General features: G+C 45.3%; 1 protein-coding gene across 4 annotated transcripts in view; it reads right to left on the bottom strand.

Annotated features, from left to right (window-relative positions):
* Positions 1-2,369: 2,369 nt before the first annotated feature.
* Positions 2,370-15,140, bottom strand: part of HERC3 (HECT and RLD domain containing E3 ubiquitin protein ligase 3) — a 54,731-nt gene continuing 41,960 nt past the window's right edge. For all 4 annotated transcript variants that reach the window (XM_083398266.1, XM_083398269.1, XM_083398268.1 and 1 more), the window contains exons 20-25: positions 14,537-14,703; positions 13,172-13,238; positions 12,167-12,249; positions 9,496-9,679; positions 7,110-7,212; positions 2,370-4,397 (exon numbers count right to left, since the gene is read on the bottom strand). In XM_083398266.1, coding sequence (XP_083254392.1) covers positions 4,189-4,397; positions 7,110-7,212; positions 9,496-9,679; positions 12,167-12,249; positions 13,172-13,238; positions 14,537-14,703 — 813 coding nt within the window. In that variant the 3' untranslated portion in view covers positions 2,370-4,188. The remainder of the gene's footprint in view (positions 4,398-7,109; positions 7,213-9,495; positions 9,680-12,166; positions 12,250-13,171; positions 13,239-14,536; positions 14,704-15,140) is intronic.

Raw genomic sequence — 15,140 nt, 5'->3', positions numbered from 1 at the left:
ACAACTGGACCTAATGGTCAGGGGTCCCTTTACCTTTACCTTACAAGACCTAATGTATATAAAAACACTTAACTGGCCACCACTATCAAATCCTCGCTCATTACAGCTGCAAAAAAGGAGTGTATTTTCCAGCCCATACTTTGAAGCTATGCTGGTGGGTGAGAGCGGATCCTATTCCCAGCTGGTAAGGATTTGGATAAACACAATTTGGGTGCTTTTCAGTCCCACAATGTCATTTACTAGACAGTAGCAATATCATTCGTGGGCAAACCTCACTAGCTTTTGTCTTGGTGGATTAGAAGCCTCAGCTGTTCATTTTGGCATGTTTTTTGTAGAGTTGCTTTATATATATGACTTTAGAACTAACATTTGTGTTTCAGGTGCCACTGAAACCTTCCTGGAATAACACAGCAAACGCCACTAATGCTTTCTAAAGCGAGTCCCCCGCCTTGCTTGTTCTGCTCTACAAATCGTATCAGGAGGGGGTATTATGAGGAACTGGAGAGGGTGTTGCTTTCGCTGATATTGTGTTGCTTCCCAGCACTGGAATGTAAGCAGGAACAGAGTTCAAACTACACTGGAACTTCCCTTAATGCCAGCAAATTGCACGCTAACTCTGGGATTAGTCGCACTAAAACCAGCTTTGGGAAATGGCCAGAAACCATGTGAGAAGTCACTTTCTGGTTGTTTACCCATTTTCAAACACACGCCCAACCGTTCATCAAGCTAGAAACATGCAAGGCCTTCCATGACAGACATGAATCTCCCCAGCTATCCAGTCCATGGTCCTCACACAAACTTTAATTATGGATTGTTTTTATTTATTTTGTGTTCTCATTTTTATGTTGTGAACCACCCTGTGAGCTTCAGATGAAGGGCAGTATACAAATTTAATAAAGAACTACCAGTGCTATTTTTCTAGAAAAAAGAGGTGCCTGAACTCACCACAAATGCCTCCCTTGTTCTCTTAGAATGGCAATAGGGCACACCCTGAGAGGTGCCGGAACTGAGTGCCTGTGAAATCAGGGGGGCGGGAGCCCTGATAACAAAAATAGTAATACACTGGTACCTTGGGTTAAGAACTTAATTTGTTCTGGAGGTCCGTTCTTAACCTGAAACTGTTCTTAACCTGAGGTACCACTTTAGCTAATGGGGCCTCCTGCTGCTGCCGCTGCGCGATTTCTGTTCTCATCCTGAAGCAAAGTTCTTAACCCAAGGCACTGTTTCTGGGTTAGCAGAGTCTGTAACCTGAAGCCTCTGTAACCTGAGGTACTACTGTATTATTTATCTTCCCCTTATACTAGCAAACAGGATAGAAGAATGATTAGGAGAGAGGACATTAACAGGTCCCATTGCTTCTGCTATTGCAAGTTCGAACAGAGCTGGGAATAAAGCCATCTGATTTTGCCATAGGTTGTTAATAGTTCGGTGGATTTCATGATTTTATAAATCAAAATGGCTATAGGCCTGAACCATTTTGTTTCCAAGACTCCCCCCCCCCCCCAAAAAAAAAGCTGGATGTTTCTGGGATGTTTATGTCCATGTGGCTTGGGCCTATGTGCCATGAATGACCTTTACCTGCACATGCAAGCCATAGCTATCAAGTGTCCCTTATTTAAAGGGACAGTCCCTTATTCCAGCGCCATGTCCCGCTGCTGTCCCTTATTGATGGATGTCCCTTAAATTTCAAAGGAAGCAGCTCCTCTCCCTCTCTCCCTGCCGGCCAGGGAGGAGGGAGGCTCCAACTGTGTTGCTTGGCTGCATTGCTCACCCAATAAGAAGTCTAAGAACAACTGGGGGGTGGAGCTTGCATGCCTTGTGTGTGGCTAGTTAATGCAAGCTGGACACCATTTTGTTGCACGTGCTGCTGCAAACTTTGCAGTGCAAAGCCAGGCCGGGGAGCCATCTTAAGTTGAGGCTGCATAGGCCTTGTGGTGCATGTGATTCAGATTCTATTCAGTTGAACCTCTGGTTACAAAGTTGGTTGGACAGTGTTCTCGAAGCTACCAGCATGAGTTTGACCAGACTGCAGGAAGACTGGAGTGCCTGGAACAGGTGAGGCTGGAGGTCCCTTATTTTGGCTGCTGGTCCCTTATTTTCAAGGCTGCTAGTCCCTTATTTTCAAATCTGTAAGTTGACAGCTATGATGCAAGTGTTGTAGCATGGATCTATGGTAGGTGCGCAGGAATAGCTGCAAGCACTGGGTGACTGTGATGTTTCTCCTTCATACATCCAAGCCTTGTCCAATCCTGAGACTTTCTGGTTCAAGCACATCATTAAAGATCATAGTTCTATAACCCCCCCCCCCCCCAGTTGTACCATTCTGAAGCGGAGTCAAGAATTTCCTTTGTTCTTAGGTGAAAACACGCTTGAAGGAAACATTACATTTATTGCATAATACTGGGCTATGTACACACATAGAAAATAAACATCTGATAGAGCTGTATTTAACGCTGTAGTAGAAAGAGGCTGATTGGCTACCCAAGTAGCAAATCAGAGTGTTAATTCCTTTTCTTAAAATAAAATAAAAATCCCCTGATACCTTCACAGCTTTTTCATCAGAAGGTGCAAAATATGGTTTCAATGCTACGATTAAGCGAAGGATAGACAAATACCGAGGCCCCAATCCAACCCAAGAAGACTGTGATTCAACGCCAAATTCGACATGGCATCCTATGGGGCACAATGCCACTTGGGACTGCCAACAGGGAGTGGAGGGATGAATCCCCCCATTCCCTGCGGCCCAGCTGGCTTGGCCCATGTCAGCCGAGCAAAGTCAAAGGTCAAATCAAGTTTGGCACAGAGTCCCCACGATAACAGCCGAGTTGTGACTCACTCCACCGTTCCTCGCAGAACTTGAAAGGTCATAAACTACCAGCTTTAGCAGGACCCAGGCCACCTTGTTATATAAATAAATCCATTCTCCAGGATCACAAGTTCAGCTCAACAATGGACCTTGGAAGAGAGGAGAGTGCTCATCATGACATCTATGGTGGGTATGGGTTCTTCTGGGGTAGGGGGTCAAGAGGTAGGGGGCTAGAAACTGCTTCATCAGCTTCTCTCAGTGTAAATGTGGGTCAGGGACCTGCATTTCTCCGTAGAAGACGAGAGATAGTAACATCCAGTTCAGAAATAGGGGACCTGTGGACCTCCAGATGTTGCCGGACTCACTGTCCCATCATCCCTGACCACTGGGCCAGGCTGGCTGGGGCTGATGGGAGTTGGAGTCCATCCAATATCGGGAGAGCCATGGAAATCCCATCCCTGATGGGGCAGGACGGTGGCGACTACCTTGCAAAAGACCCCCAAGTGCAGAGACAGTGGGGGGTGGGAAGGGAGACATGAGGTGTGTTTTGTGGAGGAATTGCTGTGAGAATCCCATCACTGAAATGGTAGGGGGAGGGCAGGGAATCATCAATGTATTTCAAAACACACACACACAGCTGTTAAAAAACACCCAACAGCATAAAATATCAAATAATTCAGGTAGGCCACCTAGGTCTTCATGAGCATTGCTCGTTCCCATCCCTCTACATGCAAGGCCCTGAAATTCTTCTGGTCACACAGAAGGCAGTAAAATTATTTACCCCTCCTCCCATTTGTAGACAATGGGAAACAAGGAGCAGAATACGTTAGAAAATTCAACTCATAAAACCTTCATTTCTGCCCAAACATTCACACACTAATCTTCTGTGTGTTAAATTATCCATTTCTTAGCTCCCCGGTACTGTTGAACACCCAAGGAGCACTCTTGTTTTACCACAGAAATTACCTGTGATTTGAGAGGTGGTAGGAAACCCGTACGTGTGGAGACAAGGAAAGCTTTCACACAGCTTTATATTTCCAAACTGTGAAGAGACATCTCAAAATATTGAACGTATTTTTAAACAAGAGGACGGGCGAGCAAGGGAAGAAAAAGGCATCTAACAGCCAGTAAGACGAAAGACGACGTGTCAACAGATTTTTGTTTTTGAAAAGTAGTAAAGTCAAAATCCTGAGGAACGTTGACCAGACTTCACGGGGGGGGGGGGGTGTCCTTGATCCTATGCTCTTCCCTTCTCTCCTCCCCGCACCAACCCACCCTCCCTATCTCAAGGAGTATCTTTATCCCATTTCCCTTACAAAAATAAAAACAAGACAGTATTTCTTTTCTATACAAGAATTGTCTGTGTTGGGGGCGGCTTCCCCTCAGGCCAAGCTGAAGCCCTCATAGTGGTCGATGGCTTGAGTGAGTCTCGTGCTCAGGATTTCTTTGCTGCTATACTTGGGGAGGTCGAGAAGGTTGTAGCAGGTGTGCGCCACCGGCAAGTACTGCTCCCCGCTGGAGGTGGACTGGATTACGATGCGCAAACTCGACATGCCGTAGATGGGGATGCGGTCGCTGCCGGTCAGAAACACTGGAAGGGGGGACATAAAAGCATCAGCGGAGCCCTGAAGAGGCCATCCTGTTCTCACAAGTGGTCAAACAGATGATATGGGGGCAATGGCTTTTGAGGGCCCACCTACTGGCATTCAAAGGCATCCTGGACCAGGCACTGTAAGCTCACCCATCCCAAGAACATATCATTCTTGTAATGGTTCTAGGGGTTGCTCGTGCGTAAGTTGCCGCCACTCCTGGCTAGGTTACCTGGTTGAACCCTTTCTGTCTGGACAGCCTCAAGTTTCGTGGCTGCCTCAGTTGCTGGCAGAATCCGTCAGTGGCGTTTCTTGAACCTCTCCAGCATAAAAGCTGTTTGACGCCCAGTCGTCTCCCCCGTTGCCTGCGCGAAAGTTTTCTGCACAAGGTGGGTGTGGGCAACGGAGTACTAGTACCCTCTCCGCTGGTCTCCTGCGAAGAGTCCTGGAGCCACCTCTCCGATTCCCCTATCTGCCCCCCTTCTCCACTGGTGTTACGCTGATTTCCTTCCCCAGCGGATGGGCTGCCTCTCTCCCTACTGGGACCCTCTCCGGCATCCCTCTGGAGCCTTCTCTCCACCTCCAGCTCCAATGGCTCCAATTCTAGTTACAGGTAGGTAGCTGTGTTGGTCTACCGTAGTCGAAACAAAATAAAATAAAAATAAAAAATCCCTTCCAGTAGCACCTTAGAGACCAACTAAGTTAGTTATTGGTATGAGATAAGGTCTAAGATATAAAATAAATGTTCATAAATGTATCGGGCAAACACCTACATAAATATAGAAACCACGTGTCTGAAACAGTACAGGAAAACAAGCCATTTTGACTAATTTCAGTAACCTCAAATATCCCTCTGCGGTTTGGATGGAAATGGGAAACGCCTCCCCATTGTCTCTGTGCTCACAAATCCTGCCTTAAGGGCACATTTGGGTAGGAATAGGGTGAGCCTGTAACCTGGACTCAGGAATTAAGTATTTATCATCACAAAAGAATGGCCAGGCTATCCAGGTAAACCTTTAACAGGTTTCCGGCCAGACAGGATTCTGCTGTAAACCACCCCTTCTGTGATGTATGTATGATGTATTGCGGGATGGGGGGGGGGTTGAGCTACAGGGTGCAAATTATTGTTCTGGGTTCCTCCTCCCTCCTGCTTGGGGGGTGAGCACCCTGTCGCAACAGTTTAATAAAGATCAGGCTTACTAGCTGTTTTTCTTCTCAATATTCTCTGGTTGGCCTCTGTTGTTTTCTCCTACCGATAGCGAACCTACATCACGATGTGCAAACTCGACATGCTCTTGGGTACCCCATAAGGGAAAAGGAGCCTTTTTTCTTATAACAATTCCCTTTTAAAAATACCAACACTCTTCCCTCATCTCATTCTTTCTGCTTCCTGAACAAGTTAAGAAATCGATGGAAACTATTCTGTTTCGGTGGGCCTGTTCAGGCACAATATTTGGTGTTATCTGTCCTTAAATTTGTTTCTAATGTTTTGTGCTTTATTCTTTTTAGAAATTTTAAATATGTGGAGTTTTTACTGTGTTTTTTTATATAATTGAAGTGTTTGCTGCCCTGGGCTCCTTTGGGAGAAGCAGCGGGATATAGATTTAAGTGTGACAACAAAAACACAGGGATCTCCCCACCCTTGTTTTCCACATTCAACAAAAGCCACATGTTGAGTCTCCTCCTTGGCCACTTTGGACCGCCGACTGCAGAGAAAATTCCATACACAAGGGAAGATTCCCCGCAAGCAGAGAGGGCCAGTATCAAAAGTTTCACCATAATGCAGAAGTGAGATCTGGACAGGAAGTTCCAATCTCAGCAGCTCACTCCCTTCACCACCGTGCCAGAGAACAGGTAAAGAGAAACCTGCCACCTGGTGGAAGGCCTTCAGGTGTGTTTCATACAGTGGAACCTCCGGTATGCGAACTTAATCCTTTCCGGAGGTCCATTCGTAACACGAAACCGCACATAACATGTGGCGCGCTTTCCCTAATGGTGCCTCCCGCTGCTGCCACACCCCCGGAGCACGGCTTCCGCTCGCATCCCGGGGCAAAGGTCGCAACAAGGGTCATCTACTTCCGGGTTAGCGGAGCGCGTAACCCACAGCATTCGTAAGGGGAACGGAAAGTAACAGACTCTGCTAACCCAGAAATAGTACCTCGGGTTAAGAACTTTGCTTCAGGATGAAATTCAGGATGAACAGAAATTGTGTTACAGCAGCGGGAGGCCCCATTAGCTAAAGTGATACCTCAGGTTAAGAACAGTTTCAGGTTAAGAACGGACCTCCGGAACGAATTAAGTTCTTAACCCGAGGTACCACTGTACAGTGGTGCCTCACAAGATAAAATTAATCCGTTGCGCGAGTCTCTTCGTCTTGCGGTTTTTTCGTCTTGCGAAGCACGGCTATTAGCGGCTTAGCGGCTATTAACGGCTTAGCGGCTTTAAGAAAAAGGAAACAAACTCGCAATAACTCGCAAGACGTTTCGTCTTGCGAAGCAAGCCCATAGGGAAATTCGTCTTGCGGAACGACTCAAAAAACAGAAAACTCTTTCGTCTAGTGAGTTTTTCGTCTTGCGAGGCATTCGTCTTGCGGGGCACCACTGTATATATTAAGCTAGCAAGAACAAGTTATTGGCTTCGACTGTCGGAATCACCACTCTGAAAGCCAAGGGGAAACTGCCATTGCACTAAAAAAACCAAAACTAATTACTTACAGAGAAACTTTTTCTTCTTTTCCAGAGGAAACTCGTGAAAGATCTCCCAGAACATTTGCACGGTTGGATGGGTAGCCGAGTAGTCCCCTTTGTAAACTGCGCTCTGTAAAAAAGGGTTAGTTTTAAGAACTCATGGTAAACCTGAAAGACCGCCTGCCCCTGTATGGACCTGTAAGAATGCTTACATCATAGGGTAAAGGTAAAGGTAAAGGTACCCCTGCCCGTACGGGCCAGTCTTGCCAGACTCTAGAGTTGTGCGCTCATCTCACTCTATAGGCTGGGAGCCAGCACTGTCCGCAGACACTTCCGGGTCACGTGGCCAGTGTGACAAGCTGCATCTGGAGAACCAGCGCAGCACATGGAATGCCGTTTACCTTCCCGCTGGTAAGCGGTCCCTATTTATCTACTTGCACCCGGGGGTGCTTTCGAACTGCTAGGTTGGCAGGCGCTGGGACCGAACGACGGGAGCGCACCCCGCCGCGGGGATTCGAACCGCCGACCATGCGATCGGCAAGTCCTAGGTGCTGAGGTTTTACCCACAGCGCCACCTGCGTCCCACATCATAGGGTAATAACTCCCAAATGGGCATTTTATGCTGTTGCCCCTTCTATGGAATGTCCTTCCCTCTGCCACATGTAAAGCAGCAACTACCAATTGCTTCAGACATCTTGTAAGGACTTTTAACTTTCTGTCCAGTCTTTCCCTGACCCATTAATATAGAACCCTGATTTATGTGTAAGAGTCCCTTGAATTTCTGTTTACTTGATGTTATATCATTTTATTGGTTTTAGGCTGTATTCTTGTTTTAATGGATGTTGTGTTTTTATATCGTGCATGGAGATTTCTAAAATATTAAGAGATGCTTTCAAATAAACAATGTAATAACTTTCAAAGGCATATCTATTTTGAACTTTGTAAAATGACTCGGAAGGTTGCAAACGTTCAAACTGCATTCTCTAGCTTGGTCCAGAAGGGTTCTAAATATCTTCATAATTTAGAGATGCAAGCAGATTGAATTCTAAAGCTGTCGGATGCTGATTCCCCTGACACAGCTGTTCACGCAGAGAGGATGCGTAACCATTTTGAACCAACATGCTCTTTTAAGAACAGGACCTCTGCAGGAGGAGTAAGGCTCCAATCCCAAACATACCCGCTAGGAAGTCGGCCCTATTGGACACAGTGGGACTTACTTCCAAGTAAACACACACAGGATCGGGCTGGCAGTGGAAAAGGAGGCTGAAATGCACTGAGCACAGCATATTGCAAAAAAACAAACCAACCAAAACCAAAGCTCATTATTATTTTACTTCAAGAATCATTTGAGCGATGGCTTTGCTTTCATGTTTAGTTTACTGTTTGGTGCTTTCTCCAATGAACTGACCCATTCGGCGAAATTCTCCTGAGTGTCAGACTAGGAACAAGAAGGTGCAGGTTCATATCACCTACTTAAGTCAGGAAGCTAACAGGTTGATATTTCAACCTCTCCTATCTCGCAGGGTGGTTGTGAGGATAAAATAGAGAGGAGAACCATGCACACTTTGGAGGACAGGTGAGGGGGGGTGGAATGGAGAAAACAGTAAATAATAAAGAAAAAGATGGGGGCGTTCTTAGGTCTCACATCCTAGCCAGACAGATTCTCAGAAGGTAAGGTTTAAAGTTTTGCTCAAGACAGTAGTGTGGTGGTCAGGTGGGATTGCTATGAGGAATTATGAAGAATGAAGCAAGCCATTGGGTCAGCAATGAAAGCATTGCTTTGGCTGGGCCTGATCCATTTGACATGATTTCTGATCAATCCAAGCCCCTGCATCTCTGCCCCATTTCTCTTGCCTGACAAGTCACGTACACAAACCGGTTGCTTCACCAGGCATCCTCAGTACGTAAGATAAGGAGGTAGCTTTGATGTAGCGTTTGTGAATCTTTAGGTAGATTTTAAGGGCCAGGAAGAGTTTACAAGAAGGCGGTAAATGCCTGACTTTCCTTGCCGTCCTTCCTTTCCTGTTTACTGCCCGTTTATGACCTCCGGGTTTGCTAAATGCATTCCTCCTTGATTCCTGTTTATTTAGCCTAAAACATGTATGCATGCTCAAAGTAGTTCTTTGTAGTTAAAAGGATTTCTCTGATCTACCTTTGTCCCCACGTGGTGATTCATTGAAATGCTCATGGGAAACCTGATTGGTTCTTACAAACGCTGTGTAAGAGTTATTTCGTTAATAAAACGACCTGGACGAGGGAGTGGCTATCGACACTTCCTCCCAGAGTCTTGCCGGCCAAGCCTCATGTCTATTTTATTAATCAGGGTCCAATCCTTCCTTTGCCTTCGGAACACAACAAGTAGCAGTTCTAGATTCACAAAGGGCAAAATATACAGAAAGATGTGCCTGCTTACCTCTTCCAGTTCCTTCCAGTTGTAGTTGCTGCTCCCTACGATCATGGCTCTCAGCTCGGTGGGCTGGAACATTTCTAGAACTTTACCCCCACACACCTTCAGGAAGCCCGTGGAGAAAGCCACGTACCACTCGTCTACCGAAAGGTTAAAGACATAATTAACGTACGCGTCGACGAATTCCTCCCTGGGGGATTCAAAGAAACGGCACTGGTCATTACAAAGAAGCAAAGAGTGGCAGATAAGGGTGTTGTCGGCTGAAGCCACTGTCCACCCAGACAGCAAGGGGTACCGCTTCCAAAAGTTGTTTGGAAGATCACGCGCATTTCATAAAATGCATTTGCATTGCAAATCACTGTACAATCTGCACTACTTCGGCACAGGATTTTAAAAATTAAAAACGTAACAAACGCCTGCAGGATCAGGCTAGTTAGGCCCATCTAGTCCAGCATCCTCTTCCCATAGTGGTCAATCACATACTGAAGGAGCATCTCCACCCTTATCGTTCAGCCTGGACACCGAGGTCCAGCTCCGAGGGTCTTCTGGCGGTTCCTTCATTGGGAGAAGTGAGGTTACAGGGAACCAGACAAGGGCCTTCTTGGTAGTGGCACCTGCCCTGTGGAACACCCTCCCATCAGATGTCAAGGAAACAAACAAATCTCTGACTTTTAGAAGACATCTCAAGGCAGCCCTGAATAGGGAAGTTTTTAGAATCATAGAACTGTAGAGTTGGAAGGGACCTGAGGATCATCTAGCCCAACCCGCTACAACACAGGAGCAACAACAACACAGCTGTTCCATACAGGGATTGAATCTGCAACCTTGGCATTATCAGCACCACACTAAAACCAGGCTATCCATTTTTAAATGTTTGATATTTTACTGTGGTTTTATAATTTGCTGGAAGCTGTTCAGAGTGGCTGAGACAACCCTGTCAGATGGGCAGCATATAAACCTCATTATTAGTAGTAATAATAATAATAATAGTATTATTATTATTATTATTAGCAGCAGCAGCAGCAGCATAATCACCTATGGGGAGCCTGTATGCAGCACCTGAGTGCAACAGCCTTGCAATTCCCGGTAACTAGCAATCATGCTGCCAACCTTTGGCTTGCAAATACCACTGGCTGGAAGCCCCAAGAGCAGGGAGTTCCTTTGTGCTTCAATCCTGCCTGGGGATTCCCCAATGGCATCTGGTTGGCAACTGTGAGAACAGAATGCTGGCCTAGATAATAATAATAAAAAAAAATTATTTATACCCGGCCCTTCCCGGTTCAGAAAACAGGGCTCAAGGCAGCTAACAACAAATTTAAAACACTTAATTGTGATACAACCAAAAAACAGCATAAAATACAGTATAAATGCGTGAATAACAATAAAGTTCTAAAATCAATTTAGGGGGAAATCCATCCAATAAACATTAGCTCACCAGGGCTAGCTGGCTAAATTAGTCCTATTTGCGCCAGCAAGGAGGCCAGGGGAAAATTAGCTGTGGGATCCCAGAGCGGGTAATCTTCATAAAAGGGGAGGGGGAGGGAAGGAAGGGGAATAAAAGATGAGGCCAAATTCAAATTGAAAGCCAGGTGGAATAGCTCTGTCTTACAGGCCCTGTGGAAGGAGGTTAAATCCTGCAGGGCCCTAGCCTCATGGGACAGAAGAAGAAGAAGAGTTTGGATTTGATATCCCGCTTTATCACTATCCGAAGGAGTCTCAAAGTGGCTAACATTCTCCTTTCCCTTCCTCCTCCACCAGGTCGGAGCCATCACTGAGAAGGTCCTGGCCCTGGTGGAGGATAGTCTGACTTCCTTAGGGCCCGGGACCTCTAAGCTATGGTTATTCATGGACCTTAAGGTCCTCTGTGGGGCATACCAGGAGAGGTGGTCCCGTAAACGTGAGGGCCCTAAGCCACAAAGATGAACTACTGACTCTTAAGTTCCGGCTGATACAATCTTGTAAGTTATACCAGCAGAGGAAGATGGGAGGCCATGATACTGAACCTCCATTTGCAGAAGCTCTGCAGTTCTGCACACCAGTCACCGAGACTTGGCTGGTGGGGACAGGGAGCCATTGTCTCTATGTCCCATGCAAAGGCTTCGCAGAGGGCTAGACTGGGTGTGACATTTGACCTGATCCATCCAGCAAGGCTCTTCTCATGAACCAGCTGGGGGAGGGGGGACTTCCTCTTCTCCTTCCATCATATTTTCAGACTCCGGAAAAAAAGAAACCTCAAACCAAGCTCTGGGCGATGTTTGCCTATGCAAATCTACGGCAAATATTATCGAACAAAATGTGCAGTGTTAATCTAAAAGACTTTGGGTCCATTTTATTGTTTCGCATTCTCCCTCTGGACCAAACCAAATGTCAGGAAACGAGGAAGGATGAAGAGCAGATGGCAGAACCTTTTCTACCTTATTGCATTTCTTGTTTTCCCCCAACACAGTCTGGTATTTTTTTCAAGCATGGTCCCTCGCGGCTCCTGCACAACAGTACTTCTCCCCACCCCCACCCCCTCCATCTTTTATTTTCTTAAGATTTCTATCCTCCCAAAATGAAGAGCCCAATACAGAGCCCTCTTGTTGGGCTCATCCCAAAACAGCCGCTACAAAGGACCCTGCTGTGTCACTTGTGAAATTACCACAGAGAGCATCTTTAGGCATCAGACGGTATGCACCTGTTATCTTTCTGCACTGGAATTTTGTCTCCGTCAGGGATGAGGTTCTTCTGCTCCGCCACTCCATAGCTTTCTCTGCACATCTGTTTGTTTGTTTTCCCAACCCAGAAAAAGACAACAAAACTGCTTCATTCTGTATCTCATCAACACAGCTTAAAACAATAAAAAAGGACATAAAATCCTATAACTGTAGAGTGGGAAGAGACCCATGGGGGAATCATCTAGTCCAGCAGTTCTCAACCTGTGGGTCCCCAGATGTTGTTGGACTACAACTCCCATCATCCCTGAGCTCTGGCCTTGCTAGCTAGGGGTGATGGGAGTTGTAGCTCAACAACATCTGGGGACCCACAGGTTGAGAAAGGCTGATCTAGTCCAATCCCCTGCAATGCAAGAACCTTTTGCCCAATACAGGACTCGAACTCATGACCTTGAGATCAAGAGTCCCACGCTCTACCAATTTGAGAGCAATGTGCAGTTTATATCTGACTACGTTTCCACACCCTTGGCATACCGCTGGATTGTAGCCAATGAGGCACAATCTAGATTAAAATCAAATGAGCTCAATTTCCATTGACACCAGGAAGAACTTCAAAATGCAGCTAAACCTTCTCTGTGGTGTCCATTTCATGAACACGGACCTGAGCCAAGATGTACACCCTCAAAAATGGGTGTTCCTTTGACAGCATGGTGTAGCAGTTAGAGTGTCGGATGAGGACATGATAGACTGAGGTACAAATCCTCACTCGGCCATCAAGCTCACTGGGTGACCTTGGGACAGTTGCTGTCTCTCAGCCTAACCAATCTAGCCTATTTTCCAAAAAACAGCTAAAAACCTTTTGGTCAACCTTATTAAAAAAAAAAGCTCAACCATCTTTTTCAGCTCACTTTAAAATACTGATTTCTTATTTTGGTGCTCCCCAGAATAGGGCTCGTCTTATACATGGGGTCATGTTATACACGGGAAAATAAGGTAAACGCAAGAGACAGGCAGATAGATGGTCTTACCGTGAAATATAGGCAGAATGTCTCTTCAACATCATCCCCGGGATAATCTAAGAGCTGTTGAAGACTCCTAGAAATAAGGTAAAGGAAATGTAAAGGCAGAAAGAGGTTAGGAGAGAAGAAAAAGTCTGAATCTGAGACACACCCTCTTCCTTGCCCTGCTATTCAGGATTTATGGTATCAAATTTTAGGACGAAATTGAGGAAAGCGGGCCAAAAAATACAATCTGCTCCAAAAAAAAGTTACAGGAGAGAGTTTCAATTTGAATTATTTGTTCATTAACAGTTGCAAAAAAATACCGTATTTTTTGCTCTAGAAGACTCACTTTTTCCCTGCTAAAAAGTAAGGGGAAATGTGTGTGCGTCTTATGAGCGAATGCAGGCTGCACAGCTATCCCAGCAGCCAGAACAGCAAGAGGGATTGCTGCTTTCACTGCACAGTGATCCCTCTTGCTGTTCTGGCTTCTGAGATTCAGAATTTTTTTTTCTTGTTTTCCTCCTTCAAAAACTAGGTGCGTCTTATGATCTGGTGCGTCTTATAGAGCGAAAAATACGGTAAAACAGAACACTGCTGCATACTGGAATCTTCCACAGTTACGTTAAAACAGTGTAAAAGAAACAGTACTGTATGTGAAATGCAGAATTCTTAACTGAATTGCAGAATTCTTAACCGAAATGCAGAATTCTTAACTGGTAAGAACTCAAAGAGCCACACCCAAACAGTTTCATATTATATAAGTATTTAGATTATTTCTAGCATGTAAAAATGGTAGGTTTCAGGAAGGCGGTTCAACCTCACACATTATTTTCTGTTTTGTAAATATCATGCTTTGTATGACTTTGTTTTGCTTTTTATTTTAATGGGCGTAATGAAAAATAAAAATTCTGATCCCCAAAAGGAACACTAATATCGGTTTGGGGCAACAGAACTCCAACATGAAATATTCTCATTGGAGAAGGATGGAAACATAGGTGTACAGTGGTACCTCAGGTTACATACGCTTCAGGTTACAGACTCCGCTAACCAAGAAATAGTGCTTCAGGTTAAGAACTTTGCTTCAGGATCAGAACAGAAATCATGCTCTGGCGGAGCAGCGGCAGCAGGAGGCCCCATTAGCTAAAGTGGTGCTTCAGGTTAAGAACAGTTTCAGGTTAAGAACGGACCTCCAGAACAAATTAAGTACTTAACCTGAGGTACCACTGTATTCCTTCTGTCAATGGGTTGCTTTTCCCTCCTCATAACAGGGACACATCCTGCCTTCCATCCCCAACCCCCAGCACTGCCCCAATTTTATGAAAGTGCCATTGCCAAATTCAATCTAGGCCAATCGCGAAGCGGACAGGAAGACATAATTCCAATACTTTCTACCTTCCTTCTGTGGGCGAAAGCTCCTTCAAGTCTTCCAAGCACGGCTTCACATTCAGGAGTTTCTTGTACAGAGCCAATGGAAAGTGAAGATCCACAACAGTGAAGTTGTATATGGCCAGACCGCAGACGATGCCAATCAGGTGGAACCAATTGTGCTCTACAAAACACTTCGGACACACAAAGAGAAGGACAAGTTAGCAGGAGGAAAGGACACGTTAGCGAGGAGCTGGAAAGGTTTAGATCTGGGAAGCGGCTAACAATCCCTCCCCCGGGCTGTGAGTCTCCAAACTACAACAAAGCCAGGGTGAATAAAAACCAGTGATTTTTTAAAAAAAGCACACTCAAAAAATCGATTTTTTAAAAAATATATATAAATTGGATTTTTAAAATAAATGCTTTTGGAGGGAAAATCTTTCTAAAGATAGCTTTCTATTTAAGTTACATTATAGTCCAAAGGCTATTCATCAGGAAATAAGGATTTGTTTTAAGTTTTTCATGTGTGCTAAAACTCAAGTCTGTTTTTTTAAAAAACAAACAAACCATTAACCACATCAGTTAGCAAACATGGATACATATGCTATAATGTTATTGTTTTAGTTAAATA

This window comes from Podarcis tiliguerta, assembly GCF_965153285.1.
Source record: "Podarcis tiliguerta genome assembly, chromosome: 9".
In the NCBI taxonomy this organism is placed as follows: Eukaryota; Metazoa; Chordata; class Lepidosauria; order Squamata; family Lacertidae; genus Podarcis; species Podarcis tiliguerta.
Note: the sequence above shows the minus strand (reverse complement) of the source record. Positions and strands in the feature narration are given on the sequence as shown.